The sequence below is a fragment of the Cloeon dipterum genome, chromosome 2, assembly GCF_949628265.1.
Source record: "Cloeon dipterum chromosome 2, ieCloDipt1.1, whole genome shotgun sequence".
NCBI classification, from domain to species: Eukaryota; Metazoa; Arthropoda; class Insecta; order Ephemeroptera; family Baetidae; genus Cloeon; species Cloeon dipterum.
The window spans coordinates 36,078,118-36,097,543 of NC_088787.1; the positions used below are offsets into that span (position 1 = coordinate 36,078,118).

Here is a 19,426-nt window from a genome sequence, read left to right on the forward strand (position 1 = left end):
ACTGTTGTGAAGTATTTTGAAATTTTAAAATGAACAAAAATATGTAAAAGTTATGGAAGTTTCCTTTTTAATTTATTTCAATCATTCCTTCTTGCAATGCCTTCCAATCTGGAAACATCGATTAAGCCAGGTAAAATTAAAAATGAGACTCATCTGATTATGAAGGTTTTAAAAATAAGATTTCTACTATTATTAAACTGTATTTATTTCTGTCTTAAGAGAAATCTGTTTTTGCTGCTTAATTATTTTGAAAATAAAAACAGAACATTATTATAACAATTTTATTTAATTTGTCACTACAAAATTAATGAAAGAACTAAAAGATATACATTAATTCAACCTTCCCTACAGGGTAAACAGGAAAAAACAGGTATTTTAATTTATAATACAGTTCAACACAAAGCTATCTAATATTATTTTCCCTTTAAATTAAAGTTAATAAAAAATAATCACATCATTATTTAATATCGCTTAACACGCGCAGTTTTTCCACTAATTCAAAATGTCCTGATTCTTCAGCGTAGTTAAGAGCAGTTTTACCCGCTCGGTCTGGTTTGCTGATGTCCACGTTCTTGTACACCAAAAGCTCAACGACCTCCCACATATTTCTGCGGCATGCAAGAATAAGAGCGGTCAAACCAAGCTCATTACATTTGTCCAGCTCGACTTTGATTTCCTCATCGACTAGCCAACGAATCACTTCCGGTAAGCCGCGAATGATTGCCAGGTGCAAACAGGTACTTCCGTTTTCAGTTATTTCCTTTACAAGCCCATTGTTCAGCCTGTGGAGGAATTTGACCGTTTCGACGTCTTTCAGGGCATGGTGCAACACGTTCATTCCGTCGCTGTCCTTCAAAGTCAAGTCAGCGCCACGATCGATCAGCTTCCGCACTACATCCAAGTTTCCAGACGCTGCAGCCCAGTGCAAAGGAGATCTTCCTTTCTGATCTTTGGAACCGATGTCTGTGTCTTCTCTGAACAACAAAATATCGACGGCTTCCCATTTCTTGTGCTTGCAAGCAAGAAGAAGCGCTGATTCGCCTTTGCAGTTAACTGCATTCAAATCTAATTTGGCATTCAAATCTAATTTGATGTCCTCGAGAAGCCAACTAATCACATTCTCATCAACCTTCTTGCTACTTTTCATCGCCAAGATTAACAATGTGTTGTCCTCCTTGTCAACTTGTTTGACGAGCTCAACGAGAGTCTGTAGGATGATCGACGAGTCATCTTCAACCTTCTTCGAGGCTAAATGATAAAACAGCAGTTTAATTAAGTCTAAGTGTCCCGATCTTGCAGCATGGTGCAGAGCAGTTTGTCCTTTGTGATCCTGAGTGCTGACGTCTGCTTTTCTGTCCAGAAGAATTTGGATGACTTCAAATCTATTTTTTGAACAGGCTGTCATCAACGCAGTCTCGCCATTTTCATTTTTAGCGTTTACGTCTACCTCAGCCTCATCCAAGAGCCAGCGAATCACTTCAATCGAATATTCAAACATCCCGATTGCAAGGTGCAAGGAAGTGCTTTTATCTTTGGTCACTTCCTTCACCAGCGCTCTGTCCAAACTTTTCACAATGTCCAAGTATTGCAGTGCGTAGTGCAATGTATTCTTTCCGAGATTGTCTTTCAAAGTCGGATCGACACCTCGTTCGACCAGCTTCTTCACCAAATCCAGATTTCCTGTTTCTGCAGCACAGTTGAGAAGGGTTTTTCCTTTTGTGTCTTTAACTCGGACATTCACATCCTTCGTCAACAGAGTTTCGACAAAATCCCACTTTCTCTTCTTGCAAGCAATAATAATAGCTGAATCGCCGTCTTTGTCCACGGCATTTAGATTGATTCCCGATTCCTCAATTAGCCAATGAACCACATCCTTTTCAACTCTAATATCTGTTTTAATCGCATACAGAAGTAAAGTGGTTTGTCTCCTATCCAATTCCTTAACGAATTCAACGTTTTTCCTATATAGATATAAAATCATTTCAATTTTTTTTAATCCATAGAACATGACATTTCTGTTGTAAGTGTCCTTCTTTGTCAAATCAGCGCCACGATCGAGCAGATTTCGCACTAAATCCACACATCCTGATCTGGCGGCGTGGTGCAGGGCAGTCCTCCCACCTGTATCTTCTTTGCTTAAGTCGATGCCCTCATGTGACAAAAAATATTCGACGACGTCGCTTCGATTCTTTCTACATGCAATCATGAACGCCGTTTCACCGAGTTCATTAGTCACATTCACATCGATTGCAATTTCTTCGATGAGCCAACGGATCACTTCAAAGGGGCAGTCATCGTTTTCAGTGGCAATGTGCAGGTATGTATTGCCATTATTTGTCACTTGCTTCACTAATTCACCATTTTTCTCATGCAAGAATTTCACCATTTCAAAGTGCTTTAAAGCATGTCGTAAAATGTTTCTTCCGTTCTTATCTCGAACAGTCAAATCACCGCCATTATTAATAAGGTCTTCAGCAGCTTCCAAATTATTTGAACCGATGGCGAGTTGTAGTGCCGGAATTTCTGACGTTTGCTTTGTACTATTACAAATACTTTGGTCGAGCAGCATTTCCTCAAGTGCTCCATAGTTCTGTGCTTTTGCAAATTCAAGGGCGCTGCATCCATTGACGTTTTGTACATTAATATCAGCACCCTTTTCGAGAAGCTTTTGCACTGATTCTGGGCAGTTCAAATCTATTGCCAGGTGCAGTGCAGTCCATCCATTTTGGAGTTGTGAATCCACATCAACGCCGTAGTCGAGCAGCTTTTGCAATAATTCAAAGTTATGTTGCGCAACAGCGATATATAGAGCGGTCATTCCATTTCCTTCTTTTGAATTCACATCAGCGCCGTGGTAGAGCAGCTTTCCACTAATTTTGGAGTATATCTTGCAGCTATGTGCAGAGTAGTCCATCCTTCAGTTTGTTTTAAATTCACATCGGCGCCGTGGTCCAACAGATTTTGACTTAGTTCTGGGTTAAATCTTGCAGCTAAGTGCAGAGATGTCCATCCATCTCTTTGTTTTAAATTCACATCGGCACCGTGGTATAGCAGCTTTTGGCACAGTTCTGGGTTAAACCTTGCAGCTATGTGTAGAGATGTCCATCCATCTTTATCTTTTAAATTCACAGCGGCACCGTGATTGACCAGCTTTTCCAAAATTTCTGGATAGTTCTCTAATGCTGCAAGGTGTAGAGCGGTACATCCTAGATACTGACTTTCATTGTTTACGTCAGCATTATTATTCAAGAGAACTTCCAACAATTTCTGATTTCTATTAATTGTGGCGAAGTTTAAACATGTTAAGCCATGATTGTTCTTCGAATTTACATCCGCGCCACACTGAATCAATTTCTGCGTTAACTCTGTAAAGCCTTTGTAGGCTGTGAGGTGCAGAGCTGTCTCTCCTCTTTTAGTTTTCGTATTGATTTCAGCACCACTGTCGAGCAGCTTTTGAAACAAAACATGATTGTTCGTAAGAATGGCGTAATGTAACGCAGTCCATCCATTGTGATCCTTCAAATGCACATCGGCTCTTTGGCTAAGCAACTGTTGAACCAAATCCAAGTTTCCTTCTTCTGCGGCATATTGCAGAGCTGTTCTTCCATCTTTGTCTTGCCTGTTAATGCTCAAATTCTTGGTATTAAGCAAATTTTTAATCTTATCCCAATTCTTTTGTTTACAGGCAAGCAAGAGCGAGCCCTCACTCTTTCGTTCTTTGTACTGTTCATTGAGTCCAGGCTCGTTCTTCACATGTAACAATCTAAACTTCCCTTTCTCTTCTGTTAATTGTAATGCCGTACGTCCATATTCATCTCTCATTGACAATTCTCCGCCTTGTTGAATCCACTGCTGCAGGGACAGTAAATCACCAGCTTCTTGTAAAGAAAAAGGTACCGGTGAATTCTTCAAGTCATTCTCGGTAGAGGGATCGATGTATTGTGCTCTTAGAAAAATGGTTAATGATTTGTCTAGTTCTCTGTCGGCAGCTATACTAGCAGCTTTGTTTGTTAGGCTATCCCTGACACTTAAATCGACTCCAGCGTCTTCAACCAAGAATTTCGCAATGCCCACAATACTTGAAATGGCTCTTCCACAATCGTTTTGGTTGCAATTTTCCACAATAATATGCAAAGCTGTTTGTCCTCTTCTTGTCTTTGTTTTAACAAGGTGTTTGCTCCGTGAATGTAGCAGTTTAATTGTGTCAATATTTTTGTCTAAAAGACAAGCATAGTGTAATGCGTTCCAGCCGTCAACATCCTTCGCATCGATGTCGGCTTCGGCCTCGAGGAACTTTGCAACAAGTTCTGTATAACCATATTTCGCAGCGTAATGAAGGACTGTTCTCCCCTGTTTATCCTTTTCTTTGACTTCACTTTTAAGCAGCAAGAAGTGCTCATAATTCTCAAGCTCATATTGCGTCCAACATTTTCTATCTCTGTCCGGGATCAAAGATTTGACATCAGAGTTTGGTAAATGAGCTAGCCAATCTAGTACTTCCCACTTTCTCAAAAGAATTGCCAAGTGCATAGGGCTTTTTCCGTCCTTCGTTTTAATATCAATCAAAGCTGGGCACTTTGAGAGCAAATAAGCAGCTATTTCTTTGCGTCCGTACATGATAGCATATTGGAAAGGATTCCAAATGTCTCGCAGCCCATCAAGAACCAATGTAGATTCGTTTCGCTTGAACGCGCTGGATTTTTCTTCCACAATGACCTTAACCAGGTCCAAGTGACCAAATTCGGTGGCCACATTCAATGGATCATAGCAAGTACTAGCGTAAAATACATTTTGGGCTCCGTGTTTGAGCAGAATTCTCAAGCACTTGACACTTCCATATCTGCAAGCCATAAAGAGACTGTTTTCTTCTTCTTCAAATGCATCAACAGCACGAATTCCATTCTGGATAAGCAAATCGAGGAGTATGTCAAAATCTTTTCGAATTGCTGCAAATCCTACTTTCATCAGCCTTTTGCTCGCTTCAGATACGTTTGAGTAGCAGGCATCAATCATGTCAGGCAGATTCGAAAATTCCAATCTTAATTTGTCCAGGATGATAACCGCATTATTCTCTTCAATTTTCCGGAGCAAATCAGGCAAAATTTGTTCTAAGCCAAGTTCATCAATAACTCCCATCTCCAGCAGTTGAACAGCGATTTCTTCTGTGCCGATTGCACTCATCAACAGTTCTGGGCTTGTTTCTATGCAAATGGAAGCATTTGATTCTGCGTGAAACGAAATTCTGGGCTTAACCATTGTGAAAACCTGTCTCAGATTATCTTCAACAATTTTTTTCAAGAAAATAACAGGTTCAATGGATTTTGCAACAGCTAAAAGAGCTTCCACATGATCTTCTAAGTCTTCTGTTTCTTCTTCTTCTTCTTCCAGGGTGCGGTAGAATAGGTCCAAAAACTTCCTGCACTGCGCAGATGTGCTATCTTGGAACAGCGCCGAATCCAATGCTTGTGACGAATCAAAATCCTTCAAGAATTGCTTTGTGGCCAAGAATTCAGCAAACGTTTGATGCAAAAAAGTGACTCTTCCGTCTAGAACAGTCGCAACGCCGTAATCGTTCATCTTTTCCAAGTCTTCCTTAGTTATTCCGTGTCCAATCAGGCTCTCATTCCTCAGGAAGCGCAAAGCAATCAGTTGGAGATGACTCAAAGCCAAAGCCATCTTTAGGGGGAAATTTGCCTTGTCGTCAATATTTAATCCATCCTTCACAAGGCACAGCTCAAGTTTCTTTTCAACAACCTTTGCGTAAATTTGATACAAGTTTCCTTCGCTTTTGCTGGAGACTAGCAATGTGAGGTGCAAAGGATTTTCCAAAATATCCTTCTCCTCAAAATCACTAATGAACTGTTTGCATTCTTCTTCATTCTTTCCAGCTACAACCTTCAAGAACTCGATTTGCTTTTCTTCGTTCAGAGGTTCCACCCCTACAAGTACTTCGCTGTTAATTCGTTCCTTGATTATTTCAGCCTCGTGGGGTCTCGTGGCGATAAACATGGGAACTTGCCTTACTTTCAAAGTATGGAACAATGTGATAACGTTTTCTCTGAGAATAGGACAGATTTCATCGAATCCGTCAAAGAAAACAACGGCCCTTTTCTCTTCAATCCACCTTTTGATATCGTCTGTGGAGTGATGTGTTGCATGCGCGAGGAATTGGTTGAGTCTGGGCTTGTCCAAAATGGTAAACGAATGCTTCTTCAGCGAGATATACAAAATTTTCAAGTCAGGGTCGGATTTCCCGAGTTGGTAAGTGATTTCTTTGAGAACTGTCGTCTTTCCGGCTCCAGCAATGGAACTCATGAGCAAAACTTGACCCTTTTCAAATGATTTTTTCGCTTCTCTAACCATTTCATCGAATTCAAAGATTTTTACCGTCGAGTTTTCATCATACCTCAAACTGAAACTTTGACTGACAAAAGTTCGTGGCCAGTCGGGGAAGTCGAGAAGGTATTGCAGCGTGGAGTTGATCAAAACAGTGTTCTTCTTTGATTCAGAAATTAGCAAAGGATACAAAAGTTCTTGAAGACTTTTCCCTTTTTTGAGATCCTCGCTTTTGAAGATCCTGATCAGCTTTTTTAACAATTCTATTAAACACATCTTTAAGTTTCTTACTATATATTAAAAAAACAATGAAATTGAAAAATTCGAAGTCGAGTTAGCGACGGAGGATCGCCGGGGAGGTCCCCGCGAGCGTTTTCGCAAATGGGCGCCCGGGCGCCGGACGCCCCCGAGGGGGCGAAAACCGCCCCCGAAAAAACTTTCGTCTAACGATCGGGCCGAAATTCGGTGGGCGGCTCCGGGGCACACTCCGAAAACCGCCGCGCGGGCGCGTTCGCCCCGCAAAAGTCCGCGGGGCGCCCGGGAGCCCCGCGAAGGAGGCGCACCCGCGGGGCGGGTCGTCGGACCGGCGCGAGACTCGCGGGGGCGACGGAGGCGGCCGAGGCGAGCCGGACGAGCATAGGGACCCGGGGTCGCCGAGGGCGGGAAAGGGGCGCGGCGGGGCCCCGAAGTCGGCGCTCCCGGGGGCGGCCGCGGAACGGCCGCGCCGATCGGGCCGTGATTCGGCGGGCGGCACCGGCGGCGACCCGGGAGGCCGCCGCGCGGGCGCGTGCGCCCCGCGAAAGTCCGCGGGGCGCCTGGGAGCCCCGCGAACGAGGGGCACCTGCGGGGAGGGTCAGCGGATCGGCGCGAAATTTTCAGGGATGGAAGAGGCGGCCGAGGCGAGCCGGACGAGCACGGGGACCCGGGGTCGCAGAGCGCGGGAAGGGTGCGCGGCGGGGCCCCGAAGTCGCCGCTCCCGGGGGTGGCCGCGGAACGGCCGCGCCGATCGGGCCGAAGTTCGCGCGGGCCGCGGCGCGCGGGTCGCGGAGTCGGGCGCCGTCGTCGCGGGAGCCCGCGAAAGTCCGAGGGGCGCTCTGGAGCCCCGCGAACGAGGGGCACCCGCGGGGTTGGTCGTCGGATCGGCGCGAGATTCGCGAAGGCGCGGGAGGCGGACGAGGCGAGCCGGACAAGCACGGGGACCCTGGGTCGGATATCGCGGGAAAGGGGTCTGGCGGGGCCCCGAAATTGCCAACCCCCGGGGTTAGCTTCGTAACGGAAGCCCTGATCGGGCCGAAATTCGCGTCGGCATTAGCGTGGGGTCGTAGAAAATGACGCCGCAGGGCGGCCGCATCCTCGTAGCTACCCCCAACTGGAGTCAGCTGCCCCCCTAGGGTTGCCATATCGCCAGAGTTCGCGAATAAGTTTTGTCAGGCGCCCGAGTAGGGCGGCCGATACACGTAGCTACCCCCTACTGGAGTCAGCTGCCCCCCTAGGGTTGCCACTCTCCCATCAGACGCCTAGCACTAAATTCTACCACGCCTCCTAGGGTTGCCACATGTCGTAGAGATTGCCAAAACTCAATGTGGCCGCCAACCCTAGGGTTGCCGCACGCCGTAGAGACTGCCCGAACTCAAGGCGGCCGACCACTCTAGGGTTGCCAGTCACCACACGACCGGACCCAACTTAAGTCGGCCGCGCTCCCAAAGGTTGCCGCACGCCACGGGGACGGCCCAAACTTGAGGCGGTCTCGCTCCCTAGGGTTGCCACACGCCGTAGAGACTGCCCGAACTCAAGGCGGCCGACCACTATAGGGTTGCCACACGCTGTAGGGACACCCAAAAATCAAGGCGGCCGCCCACCCTAGGGTTGCCACTCTCCCATCAGACGCCTAACACTTAAGTCTTCCACGCCTCTTAGGGTTGCCAGACAACATCGGGACGACCAAAACTAAAGGCGGTCGGGCACTCTAGGGTTGCCAGACACCACAGGACCGGCCACAACTTAAGTCGGCCGCGCTTCTAAGGGTTGCCACACGCCATAGGGACGGCCCAAATTCCAAGCAGCCGTGAACCCTAGGGTTGCCACACGCCATAGAGACTGCCCTAACTAAAGGCGGCCGCGCACTCTAGGGTTGCCAGACACCACAGGACCGGCCACAACTTAAGTCGGCCGCGCTTCTAAGGGTTGCCACACGCCATAGGGACGGCCCAAACTCCAAGAAGCCGTGAACCCTAGGGTTGCCACACGCCGTAGAGACTGCCCTAACTAAAAGCGGCCGCGCACTCTAGGGTTGCCAGACACCACACGACCGGACCCAACTTTAGTCAGCCGCGCTTCCTAGGGATGCCGCACGCCATAGTGACGGCAAAAACTCAAGGCGGCCGCGCACTCTAGGGTTGCCAGACACCACACGGCCGGACCCAACTTAAGTCGGCCGCGCTCCCAAAGGTTGCCGCATGCCACGGGGACGGCCCGAACTTATGGCGGTCTCGCTCCCTAGGGTTGCCACACGCAGTGGGGACCACTCGAAGTCGAGGCGGCCGCGCACCCTAGGGTTGCCACCTGTCACGGGGACGCCCCGAACTCGAGGTGGCCTCGCTCCCTAGGGTTGCCGCACGTCACGGGGACGCCCGCAACTCGAGGCGGCCGTGCACCCCGGAGTTGCCGGGGGGCGAATCCTCGGTCGCGCGGAAAAAGTCGAGACGTATAGGGGGGGGGGGTGAAATTACCATATTGTAGTCATAAACACATTATTTTATCAAATACTGTAGTTACCTTTATCCTTTAAAATCAGAACCAGCCAGCCACTGTGATTCGTAGCCGATATTTCATACTTTCTCTCTTGTAAATGCTTAGAGAAGAGCTCAATTAAAACAAACTCTAACATTCAAAATTACGAGTAATGACTTACTGTGTCACTTTTCAAGGCATCATGATCAATTAGAATAAATATTTTCGGCTTCCCGATCCACTGGGCGTTTTTCGGGCCGACAAATCTGTGCAGAATGTCTGTGATTGGTTTCTTCTCTTTGCCGACAAGTATGCAAACTTCCTTCTTATCGTTTTCACTCACTTCGCCGAACATACATGTCAAAATGCAGCCGACGTCATGCTCCAACTCGCTACCTGAGAAATTCGTATGTATCAAAGTCAGTTTCGATGTTGACCAAAAATGGGAGGCTTACATATTGTGAAATACGAGTTCAAAGAGAGTTTGTTTAATTGAAACGATCTTGTCTCAAAGTCCAAGTTACGAACTGCCTTAACCAGTTCTTGCACTTGTGCACCATGTTGCGCAAACAAAATGAATGCGTTTCGACCTCTAACGTTCTGTCCTTCATCAGAGATCCTTGTGAATGTTTTGGAATACGTCGTTTTTGACCCTGGTTTCGCCATTTTTCCATCAGTTCTTGGATGCGTCACTGGAGCAATCAGTGTCCTGAAAGTGAACCAATAAATATTTAAATTAAAATAAACTGATAGTACTCCACCTTGAAATGAAGAATTCTCGGTCTTGAGTAAACATCTTTATTTCTGGCGTCTGACCCAGGGATTCACTTGTTTTCAAATTAGTCATGGCACGCGACGCAAAGTGCACGTTGTTCTGCACAACCGAGAGGAATTCCAACAATGACTTTTCCTCAGTCTGATTCAAACAGTTGCAGTAATTTTGTACAAACCAAGACCCACGTTCACTTGAGTTCGCTAGCGTTGCTTTGAAAGGGAAGAAATTTTAAAATTAAGTTTGATAAATAATTACGTCGAAGCATACTTTCGACAGTTGAATAGAACACCACCAAGTTGTGGATTGCTGGAGTGAATGTGATCCTGCAGGAGTTACGGTTGTTGTACGACCCTTCACACACGTTCATATTCCTGTTGAACTTGGAGTCGGCCAATAACCCACGACAGGGCTGGAAATGCGAATACTCCCTTTAAATAACGGGTTTTCATGAAAATAAGTCTGGAACCTACGCCGAAATTGATCAGTTTGAGGCTTTTTTCGAACCTTGTCAACTTTTTCATCGAGTCAAAGATTTCATCCGTCGTGAAATGAGCGTGCGTTGTTTGATTGTCAAGCAAGTGGTCGGTATAAATGATGCCATCTTCATATCCATGAGAAAGTACGAAAAGAAGAAACACGTCTGGGGGATCTACAGATTAAACAAATTCAGTTTAAAATACTATTATTTAAAGTCTGTGCTAACCCTTCGAGGAGAAAAATCGCAACAGCTTATCCTGATCACCAAGAAAATCGAGCAAATCCTTTTTTTCCGGCGACTTAAGATCACGAAAGTTGCAGTTCCTGTTTTTTCCTAAAGATGTCTTCAGGTTCTGCACGTCAAGGGGATTCCCTGTTCGAGCAATTTCTTGGCTTTCAAAATCATAATGGACGACAAGTACAAAGACGCTTTGAACAAAAGGACAGTCAGTTTCAAAGTTCTTAAGTTTTGAAGGTATATCATTACTCGTTTGCTTTATTTAGCTGGGCGTCCGTCTTAAAGAAACCTAGATTTGCCTGCCCGATGGGACGACCTTCTTCTTCACCTAAAAAAATTCATGTTTTTTTAATTTCTTTTCCCAACCACTTATATAGTATTTTGTTTTAAATATAAAAACATTGTTTTACCTTTTTTCAATATTTCTTCCATTGTATTGTAACACCTGCATAGACTCCTGAAATACAAGAAACCTTCATTAGCTAAATGCTTAACTTACAACCCTAATAAATTGCTATGCGATCACGAAATATCGATAAACGGTATATCAAATTTAGTGTGACAGGTATACATTTTTTGGTTATACAATAAGCGCTTGGCTCCGCAGCCAACCGGAGTGCCCAAGGTCCCTTACGCTCCCTGCACCCTCGAACCTTCGGGCAACTGTTCGTTGAGACAATTGCGCTGCACGTGATTGTGCGCTGCGTGAATATCATTGAAGAAGCCTGAAAAATCCCGAGCGGATGTAAACAGTGTCAAAATTGTCCGCGGCGTTGGAAAAATGGCCAAAAGTTGCCATAGGACAGATCCTAGGTTGTGGCACCTGCCAGGGCATAAGGCTAGCATTTTACAGTGTTTCAAGGTCGAGCTAAAAAACGGTGCCGTAATCAGCCTCATTGGTTATATAGGATGATATTTTACCATCGATGTTTTTTCAGACGATATATTACATCGATAAATATAGATAATTCAAAACCATTATTTGGTGTAGACTAGTCGAAGGTGCTCCAAATTCGACTATCTCCGCAAATCACAACATGAGACTTTCGTTCGAACAGCCACCACTCACTCACAATCAGGCTAAAAGTCTCACTGCTTCTCTCCGCATTGCTTCGGTCGCTCTCGATATAAAAAAACGGAAGAGATGACATCAGAGACCATACATCATGTCATGCTTACGCTGCCGTCGCGCTCAATCATCTGCCTCTGCCGCTCACCGCGTGAATCAATTGAATTGAATTGGCGTCTGGCGAACCGCGCGCTGGCTTTTAAATGGTAAATAATAAAACAAAGCACCGAGGCTAAGGGTCCTTTTAAATATTTACTGAAGCTTTCAGTTTATTCTCTTGGTGCTTCGAGTGAAATTGCAATGTTGAGATTATTCATATAGAATTAAAATGCTGGAACATTTCAAACTAAAACATATAAGTTAATAATAATAGCGAAATTAAAGATATCAAATTTACAGCAAACGCTGGATGACGTCCGGCCGTGATTTTACATTTCATGAATTAAGTTGTACCAGATGACATAGGAACAAGATGCCAAATCCAGGAAAAATAATTTTTTTGAGATAAAAAAAGCGAAAATATGCTTTACATCAAATATGTGTGGACGCGTTGTAAATTTTATTTAAGACAAAAAATTCTGTCAGTTTTTTTAAATTCATTTATACCAAGTGAACATTCTTTTTATCGTCAATTTTAATTGATGCACTCACGATCGATTTAAGTAAATTTTAAAATCAAATGATCAATTGCTGTTTTTCACCCTAAAATAAATAATTCCTGATTCTCATTCTAAATTATGCTTTATTTTAAGGAAATGACCCGGTGTATGGAAGCCGCTTGGGATCGAGTGCTCGCCGCGGCGCGCGCAGTGAAATTTATTCTCTCCCGACAGCCGAGTAAAAGCGTCTCTTGGGTGTGGTGGTGCGTGTGCGATGTGATTCACACTCACGGCGGCAGCGTAAATAATTTGTCTATCAAACACACCGCAGCTGCAGCAGAAGGCGAAAAATGGTTTAAAATACTTAAATCGTGCTCAATTAAATTTCTCTTCTAAATTTCACAGCCTAGTGTGACGCGATGAACTAATAAAAAAATTAAGATCAGAGAAACCAAAAGAACTAAAATAGCTAAACATTTGCGGACGTCCTGGGATAAAATATGTGGTAAAGGAGAGATCACAATAAAGTAAGGCTGTATGTATATATCTCACAAGATATAATTAAAAATTAAAAATAAGTTCTGGCTAGCGCCCATTGGCGCTGCGCGCGCCCGACGGGTTGCTCCTGAAAAAGGTCGTCAGGGTGTGTCAGGTTCAAGGCCAGATCGGGACGCATCCAACGAGGGGTCGTGATCGACGAAAGGACAAGCGGTTGAATTTTGGCAAATAAAAACATCTTCGTGTCAAAAAATGGTCGGATTTTAAAAAAACCACACACGAGCGGACCCGCACCATTGAGGCGCATCGTCTGGCATAGAAAAACCCGTCTGCCGGTAAACGGGGCCCCGGCCAGGCCCCAAAAACCAAATTTTTGAAATGTCACAAACCACGTTTTTTCAACCTTAAAAAAATTCCTAGCTCGGTTCCTATGGGTCGCACGGGCAAAAACCGATGTCGGTCATACTCGCCGTAAAATTCTGCGTCCCCCTTTGCCCACTGCCACCCCCGACCACCCTCCCCCGCGCCCAAACCCCTGAAAATCAACGCATAAAGTGCAACTTTTTCTGATTTGTTTTTAATTGTTCTATGGGACTGAGGGTGATTCAGGCCTTCGACCACTTGATTCCGCACCCACACCCCCGAGTTCTGTGCCTGTCGGGGCCCATTTGGCGATTTTTAACCCAGAAGCGGTTTACTCTGTGTAAAAAAGTCTTACTTTTGCAAAAACATCACAATTATCTCAAAAATAATAAACGCTGCCCTCGTACAGCTCAATTTTCAATAAGAAATGCGCTTTTCCAGCTTCGTGTTTTCCAAACTCACCGCTCCAGCAGGTCGAAGGTGCGCCAAATTCGACTTTTCCTCCGAAAATCACGACATGAGACTTTCGCTCGCCGCTCGCACAGCCACCGCCGGCTCACTCGAAAGTCACACTGCTGCTCTCCGCGCTCCGCGTTCAATGCTTTGGTCGCTCTCGATATCTAAAAACGAGAGGGATAGGACGTCAGAGACCACGTGTTTTGTTTGCTGCCAAGAAAACCATCGCGCTCTCTCATCTGTCGCCCACCGCGTGAATCACACAAGAATTGGCGAACCGCGCGCGGACTTTTAAATGATAAATAATAATAAAATAAAGCACTGAGGCTTTTAAAAATGTACAGAAGTTTTCAGTTTTTTCTCTTGGTGCTTTGAGTGAAATGGCAATGTCGTGGGTTGTGGATATTTATATATTAATTCATAAATAATTAAAATGCTGGAACACATCAAACTAAACATATACACTCCTCTGATGCTGTGCGTTCCATTTGTGAATTTAATAAATTTAAAGCTGTGAAATCTATTGCAATGATTTTACATTTCACGAATTACATTGTACCAGACAAGACAGGGACGAGATGTCAAATCCGCGAAAATTACTTATTTTGGGATATGGAAGCTAAAATGCATTAAATAAAGTTTTCTAAGACACATAAATTCTGTCAGTTTTATTAAATTCATTTAAAATACATGAAAATTCTTTTTTTTGTCAATTTTAATTGATGCACTCATAATCGAATTATGTAAATTTTAAAATCAAATTGTTTAATTGCTGATTTTTGCTCTTGAAAAAATGTCAATTCTTCATCTAAATTGGTTGGTGCTCTACATTTTTAGGAAAAGACCCAGTGTGTGGAGGCCGCTTGTGCTCGAGTGCTCGCCGCGGCGCGCGCAGTGAAATTTATTATCTCCCGACAGCCGGGTAAAAGCGTCGCTGGGTGTAGTGGTGTGTGCGTTGCGGGTTCACACTCACTCACGGTGGCAGCGTAAATAATTTGTTTATCAAAATCACCGCAGCTGCAGCTAACTGGCCAAAAATAATTTAAAATCCTTAAATCGTGTGCTCAATTGAAATAATTTAATTCGTTATTTGCACCTAACATTACGAATTAATATTTCCCTATACTCACCAAGGACCAAATTATTAATTTGATTTTAGCATGCATGTTTTGATTTTTATAAAGCAATTATAATTATTGTCAAAGGGAATAACTGTTTTTTCGACAAAGTTCATTTTATCTAGTTCTTCTGTGTCGCCACGTACTCCTCAAAATGAAATTTCAGATTTTCCCAATATATTTAAGGCCTGCTTTGAAATTTTTATTTTTTAGATAATGTGATGGTACAATCCTCATCAATTTCACGATGTAAGTAAATTAGTTATGATGCATTGAAAAACACCTCCATCACGCCAAGCCAAAAGAGAAAAGGTCTCATCTGCTAATTGCCGTCGGTCGACCCGCGAACGCACCGTGCATTTTCTCTACACTGCTTATTCTTAGCAAACATTTTCATTCCTCTTTTTAATAGAATAAGCCTCATGAAAATGTGGACTGGAACTTGATAAATATTGTTTCCAGGCGAGAAATCAATATTTTTCTATAAAGAAAAGTCCAACAAAGGCACTATGTTTCACATTTTTTAGTAGATTTATGTTTTTTCCTTCAAAAAGTAAATGCCGCGCGCTGAGCAAAAAGTAAGTCTCGTCCTCATTAAAGCCGCGATCATGAACATTCTGCTGCTAAAAATATATTTTTTTTTGAAATAAAGTGACAAGTGAGGAAGATTGAGAGAATTTTTAATGAGAAAAAATTCATTCCTGGATTATAATCAGCAAATTCAGTAGCTGTCCACTTTGAGAAACACTATACAGTGAGTGGTTTTCTGATTACAAATAAAATATGAAATTGCAGGTATTTATCAGCAAGTGTTGTTATTTCTTTCCTTGTCCCATAAAATACATTCAGAAACAGTTGGTTCTGGTTCAAAACAATTTTGGGAGATACGCAAAAGCGTTCTGAACCACATCTTGAAATGCTTGGATGAAACTAGAGCTAGCTTCTTCTCCATCAAGGAAGGGATTTCTATTTTGCAAGAATAACTCGAGATTTTGCAAGATCTTCTGCTGCGCTATTAGCGTTGGAACATTTTTCAAGTCCTCCAGGTCGAAGTTCACGCTTCCTAGATCGACTGTTTCCAAATTCGGGGCAGCGAGGATGTTGCTCAATATACTATACCGTCCACTGAAACATTTATGTAATAATTTTGATGGTTAAAATATAAAATATTACCTTTTGGGAGTCCAATCGAGTATGCTGATATTGGCAAAATGTTGCAAAGGGGTTGAATCGTCGAGCATGTCGACATCACTCAACGCCAGACGTTTCAGCTTCGGGCACACGTTGAAAATGGTTCCAAATCGGCAATGCAGATTGTAGTTGAAGTTCTTTATGGCAAGATTCGTCAAATTGGATCCGTACTGATCTAAGAAGCGGTTCAAAACTTCCACATGGGCAATCAAACAAAACTAGTGATATGATATTGGAGAAATGCAGCAGATTGGATAAGTGACGCTCAGCCAGGTCCCTTTCATCAAACCAAACGACCTGAAATTTAAGAATTAGTGCAATTTAGCTTTGCATGTTAAAGACCGTGATTGACGAAGTTTCTGAGCCCACCAATCGATTCCTGAGGGTCGACTTAGGTAAAGTGGATGTTTTTCCGACCAAAAAAGTGCAGCGCGACGAGCGAACCTTTTTTACCGCCAAAACAATGTGAAAGCTATATGCGAGTAATGCGCATGTGTCAAAGCTTGATGGATCTTACAAAGAAGTCATTCGTACAGGCGATCTCTTTGCAAGTGCTCAAACCAGCTCTGACGCATGCGCACTTCTCGCATTTACGAACGTATTGTTTTGGCGGGAAAAAAAGTTCGCACGTCTCGCTGCACTTTTTGGTTGGAAAAAACATCCACTTTACCTAATTCGACCCTCAGGAATCGATTGGTGTGCTCAGAAACCTCATCAATGACGGTCTTTAATTAAAATTATACCTTCAAATGGGTGACGTTTGGAAAGAACCGGTTCAAATCCACGTTTTCCTTTGCCATCCGTGGCCGGAAACTCAAATGTTTCAACGAAAACGGATATTGCGACGGTTTGATTCTGATGTGGTGAATTGAGCGCAAGCGGTCGTTTGCGTAGCTCTGCACGATTTCCAGATGCGGGTTAGCCATCAAAGAATTCGCTGTGAGCCAATGGGTGAGAGCGACGTCAGGATGGCGATTGTTTAACAAATACGCTTCAAATAAGAAAACCTTGTGTTTAACCAAGTTTCTAACTAAGTTAATCATTAAGTTAGAGATTCTGATAGGTTTATCAAAGAATATTATTTTAACTTCGAGAAACGTCAATTTTTTCAGCTTCTTGCCAATTGCCGTGAGAGGTCTTGAAAGCTGATTAAATAGTCGACGATTTGCAGAACTTTTAGATTTTTCAAGCCGCTAAGATCTAGACTGATGGAGTGGTTGAGGACATAATAACCTTTGTCCTTCAGCAAGGTTTTTCTCGCGCTCAATGTCAGTACTGACACGTAAGGAGCGTGAGTTGCAATCACTTGCAAAGCCTGTTCGTTTAAAAAAAACATTTATTGGATGTTAATTTATTTAGAAACATTCTTCACCTCTGTCAAGTGGCTATTCGTAGCTGATGCAGTATCAGGGCAAAAGGTCATCAAGTTCTCCAAATTGATCAAAAATTTTTTTACCGTAGTGAATGGGAGATATAAAGGAAGAACGTTCAAAATGAGATCAAACTCATCATCTCCTTTTTCTGACTCGCGCTTATTCACTCTTAATATTCTCTTCACGATGTGATTTTTCTCTGGATTTGCTGAAAAAAAAAATAGTTTACTAATAATTATGCAAATGGTGGAGAAACTTACAAAGCTGCGAGATTTTCTCATGGTGCGTACAGAAATGTTTGATGTTGTTTGCAATCGCATCAATGGTGAGATCGAATAAATTCTTACTCATCCGCCTGTGCTTGTTAAATTTCGTTTCTTCTAAACGCAAAAGTCTCACATGGTCCAAGTTGTCCGTGGTAGAATTTCTTAAACCGTTCAGTATTCAGAGGCAAAATCTCAATAGATGAGAGAATTATACTTACCAAAAGATCAAGAAGAGCGAGAGCACGATCTGATTCCAAAAGTCGGCAATAAACTAAACGAAAATCAAACTTAAAAGCAAATTTATACAATGAGAACGAAATGCGACAAAAGATGTTAGATTGATTATTATCATTTATAGCATTATTATGACGATGAAATGAATGGTCAGATTTAATAAATTTTAAAATTTCTCAAATGAACGATGACAAATGTAATGAAACAAATTATAGTTTCATTGTTTAATAATAACCGAAAAGTTACATTTATTTGTTTTACAATTTCATGGTATCTTTTGTTACTTATTTTAAAACTTTACTCAATTGATAAACGATCACGCGACTCTTAATGCCGACAATAAATTATTTCATCATATAAACAAATCATTACTAAATTATCGCGTTGCATCAATTATTCATGCCGTAATAATTCCAACTCAAACAGCATTGAATCATGATCATTCATTTCATAAAAAATCTCAAAGAATTGAGAAGTGCTGTCGGCGTGAATTGATCCCTGAAATTGTGGAGGTAAAAAGCTGTGCGCTCTCAGTGTCATAAATTGCGTCAGTTTGGGCAAAAAGGCCGATGCGTTCTTCACAAACTCATTCATCGCTTCCAAATGTCCAAAAACATTATTTGTTACATCTGATGGAAACATAACAAACCGGAAAGTTTTCACATTGTTCAAAATTTTCCGCTCGGTGATCAGGGTTGAGGCGTTTTTCAAGTCGTCGAGCCTCATTTCTGCATCCAACATCTCCAAACATTCCAGTTTTGGCGCCAACAAAACGTTTGAAAAGCAAAAATCAGTTGAACTGAAATTATTTTTTCAGAATTTAATTGAAAGACCGTATTTGACGAAGTTTCTGAGCCCGCCAATTAATTCATGAGGGTCGAACTAAGCAAAGTGGGTATTTTTTCCGACTGTAAAGTGCAGCGCGACGTGCGAACTCTTTTCCCGCCAAAACGATATGAACGTATTTGTGAGAAGTGCGCATGCGTCAGAGCTGGTTTGAGCACTTGCAGAGAGACCACATGTTCGAATAACTTCTTTGTCAGAACCAGCCAGCTTATGAGTATAATTGATGCCGCGACGGGCGAATGGATTTTAGCAGGGACGTCTCAAAGAAAAAAGGCGATAGCTGCTCTCTCGAGGCACACAGGCAGACTGCTGAGTGTAAATGTAAAGTGTGAGGAGAGAGGAGAGCGTTTTCTTTAGCCGACTGCAGCGGTGGCGAGAGCGATGCATGAGGAGAGCAGCCGCACAACCAGCGCACCGCTGACTTCTCTGGTTTGTATGCCGTAAAATGAAGAGTCCTTGTATTCTATTCAGAGTCACGCGCGCATTCGCCCTGTACAGATCCACGTCTATCTTTTCCCGTGTTAAAAGACTTTTCGTTTTTGGCCCTGTAAAGGGCTCGTGAAAGGCAAATATTTGATCAGGGACAGGGAAAAGAAATAACAATTCGCTCTTTCCTCCAACAAGCCATATCTTAAAAAATCGACAAATTTAAATGCCAAATCAATGCAATTTAAGATATTTTTTCCCCGAGATATAAAATAAATAAATATTGTTTAAATTTAAAACTAAATTCGAATGAAAAAATTGTGTACATAATATTTCTAGTTGTTTAAAAAAGTTAAAAAATCTGGCCCGTCAGATTTAGATTGGCATAAATTTGTCGTTTTTATGCAGTAAAGTAGGTCAGTTAAAATGCG

The 19,426-nt window shown here is 43.0% G+C and overlaps 1 protein-coding gene across 1 annotated transcript; it reads right to left on the reverse strand.

Annotated features, from left to right (window-relative positions):
- Positions 1-267: 267 nt before the first annotated feature.
- LOC135936657 (uncharacterized) lies at positions 268-13,645 on the reverse strand. The gene is given in 12 exon segments (XM_065479543.1): positions 268-2,869; positions 2,872-6,599; positions 9,112-9,187; positions 9,248-9,462; positions 9,522-9,775; positions 9,828-10,050; positions 10,109-10,250; positions 10,312-10,490; positions 10,545-10,747; positions 10,806-10,884; positions 10,967-11,013; positions 13,548-13,645. Coding segments are annotated over 11 exon segments (7,533 nt in total). The 5' UTR covers positions 10,989-11,013; positions 13,548-13,645; the 3' UTR covers positions 268-457.
- Positions 13,646-19,426: the final 5,781 nt, after the last annotated feature.